At 32.4% G+C, this 2,466-nt stretch overlaps 1 protein-coding gene across 1 annotated transcript; it reads right to left on the reverse strand.

Annotated features, from left to right (window-relative positions):
* Positions 1-1,030: 1,030 nt before the first annotated feature.
* Positions 1,031-2,358, reverse strand: LOC117116777 (multiple epidermal growth factor-like domains protein 8). Its single transcript, XM_033260879.1, has 4 exons — positions 2,255-2,358; positions 1,886-2,102; positions 1,314-1,503; positions 1,031-1,183 (listed from the first exon to the last, which is right to left on the reverse strand). Exons 1-4 carry the CDS (start codon positions 2,339-2,341, stop codon positions 1,033-1,035), a joined length of 645 nt encoding a protein of 214 aa, XP_033116770.1. The 5' UTR covers positions 2,342-2,358; the 3' UTR covers positions 1,031-1,032.
* Positions 2,359-2,466: the final 108 nt, after the last annotated feature.

The following is a 2,466-nucleotide window of genomic DNA, read 5'->3' on the forward strand; positions in this document are numbered from 1 at the left end:
TAAACCAAATATACATTTAAACACAGCGGAACAGCCAATCAGTGAAATGACCAAACATACACATGTGAACACAGTCAATCAGTGATATGAAACAAAAATATATGTTAAAATCCCTACATTAGATTAGAATTTCTTAGAACTATTGTTGATTATTCTTGATACAGTACCTCCTGCCAACAAAATCAGGAAAACCTGAACAGATTAAATTTCAATGTTGAATAGCTTATTTAAGAAGTCCAAATTTAATAAATCATCATTCCTTTCCTTATTGTAACATATTTATTACATAGAAAATTCTAGAATTGCATTTATTTGACCAAACAAACAAGTGTAAACCACATTGGTAATTATTGGAACATATGACAGCATGTAGAATCCAAGAGTAATATTTGAAAGTTTCTGGAATCTTGGGTACTGTAGAGGCAATAAGATTATTGGTTAATTATGATGTAAGGTGACCAATGAGGAACTTAGGCAATATAGAATGTGCTTGAATGCTCTTGGAGTCGTAAAGCTAGGGTATATAAGCTGACAGTTTTATCTTTCTGGAGGTCTTTTTGAAACACATGTTAATGTGAATGCTTTTTCTGTTTTTTTTTATACCGGATTCTTGTTTGAGTTTATACAGAATAAAAGTTTATTTGAGAGTTGTGTTACAACATTGTGAGCTGTGTTTATATTTATATGTCAAAGAAGGATTCCTGGTCATTTATACGCCGCTCGGAAATACGTCAAGTAGGAATGCATGACACCAAATAAATTAATAACCTTCCAACCAGAACAGATTGATTAAAATACTTTTTACTAATTTACAGATATTTTACTACAAATATCCCTACTGGTAAATTGATTACAAGCCAATTTAAGGGTCTATGCAAAATAATACAGGAAAAGTATTATATAAATATCCATTAATTGACAGGCAAGTAATTGACAGACAAATATGCTTCTCATTCAAACTTTCTATTGTAAGTCAAAAAAACGATACAAATATAGAAAACACTTTAAAATATGACTTTTATAAGTGAAACATTACATACCATACACTACCATGTAATTTCCCATAATAACAGCTGTATGAAATGCTCGCTCACGCGGGGCCCTCTTAACACTGTTTTCCCATTCCATCCAATATAATTTTTCAATATGAAAAGCATATGTTTCATTTGTTCTAGTTGTCACTCTAAAAGACAAACATTGTATTTAATCAACAATAAAACCTTAGTGGATAAAAAGAAAACACAAGCAATATTACCAACCCTAAAACATGAGAGATATATCTGGAAACATGGCTAATAAAATAGGATTCTTACTTGAGCCTTTTCGGTCGAAATCCGCCAAAGATTATGAGAGACTTGGAATCATAATGGTAAACACTGCTATGGGCTGAAACGCGTACATCATACTCTAAACCACCAAGAGGCTGGATCAGAGTCCAGCCAATCCGAAGGACAAGATCATATTTGTACAAATCCCCAAGAAAGTTCTCACCCACAGAATGTCCTGTTGAAAAATAAGAAGACTTTCATCAATAACATGACCATTAACATTGTTTTCTAATGCTCTAATAAAATACAGTATGACACATCATTTGACTGGCTTCCCTTAGTACATGTGAGCACAAGTAATATGGGAAAACCAACTGAAAAACCCCTTCGCACTTTGCTCCATTTAGGGGCGTTGAGGAGTACTCATCCAGATCCAGAATAAATTGTTGACTAAGGGTGTGTTTAAAAACTATACAATAATTTACCATTTGCAAAGTGCTATTCAATTTAAGCAGACTGCAGAAACAAAACAATCATTATTTTACTAAATGTGATTGTGGATCAAAAAATTTAGATAAAGCTTAATACACATCTAGAGATGAAATTGTAATGGTTACCTCCAAATATATATAGAGCTGAATATTCAACAATAGATGCGGAGTGATCAGCTCTTGGGACTGGAATAGAATCAGATCCTGCTCCCAACAGCTGCCATTCTAAAGTTGATATGTCAAATGACCACAACTCGTTGGAGTATGAAACATTATTTAGCAGACCTCCAAAGACGATTAGTTCATCCTGGTACAACACTACTGAATGAGAACGTCGCCCAACCTGTATTTTGGCAAAAAAAAGAGAAGTAAAAAAACTGCTTAACGCCTGCCTAATTATTCAGTTTAATAAGTTTTACAACATTGTTGGTATATAAAATACATTTTTTTTTTATCAGACATGTCAATATTTCTTTAGGAAACAAGTATACTTACTGGTTGGATTTTTGAGTTTGGCTTTATCACTTGCCATTCACTGGAGGTGAAGTTAAATATTACAATGTCATCTAGTTCTCTATCCATATCAAAACCTAAACAAATTAAAAAAATAAAACTTTATTTTAAAAGTATTAAAACATTCACTATGTGATAATTAGTATGGATTACAATAGTCTAGGGCAAATGTTTCTTGAAATTAAGCTGGCAAT

The sequence above is a fragment of the Anneissia japonica genome, unplaced genomic scaffold (genome assembly GCF_011630105.1).
Source record: "Anneissia japonica isolate Jap-2015-1 unplaced genomic scaffold, ASM1163010v1 scaffold290193_len2466_cov329_single, whole genome shotgun sequence".
Lineage (NCBI taxonomy): Eukaryota > Metazoa > Echinodermata > Crinoidea > Comatulida > Comatulidae > Anneissia > Anneissia japonica.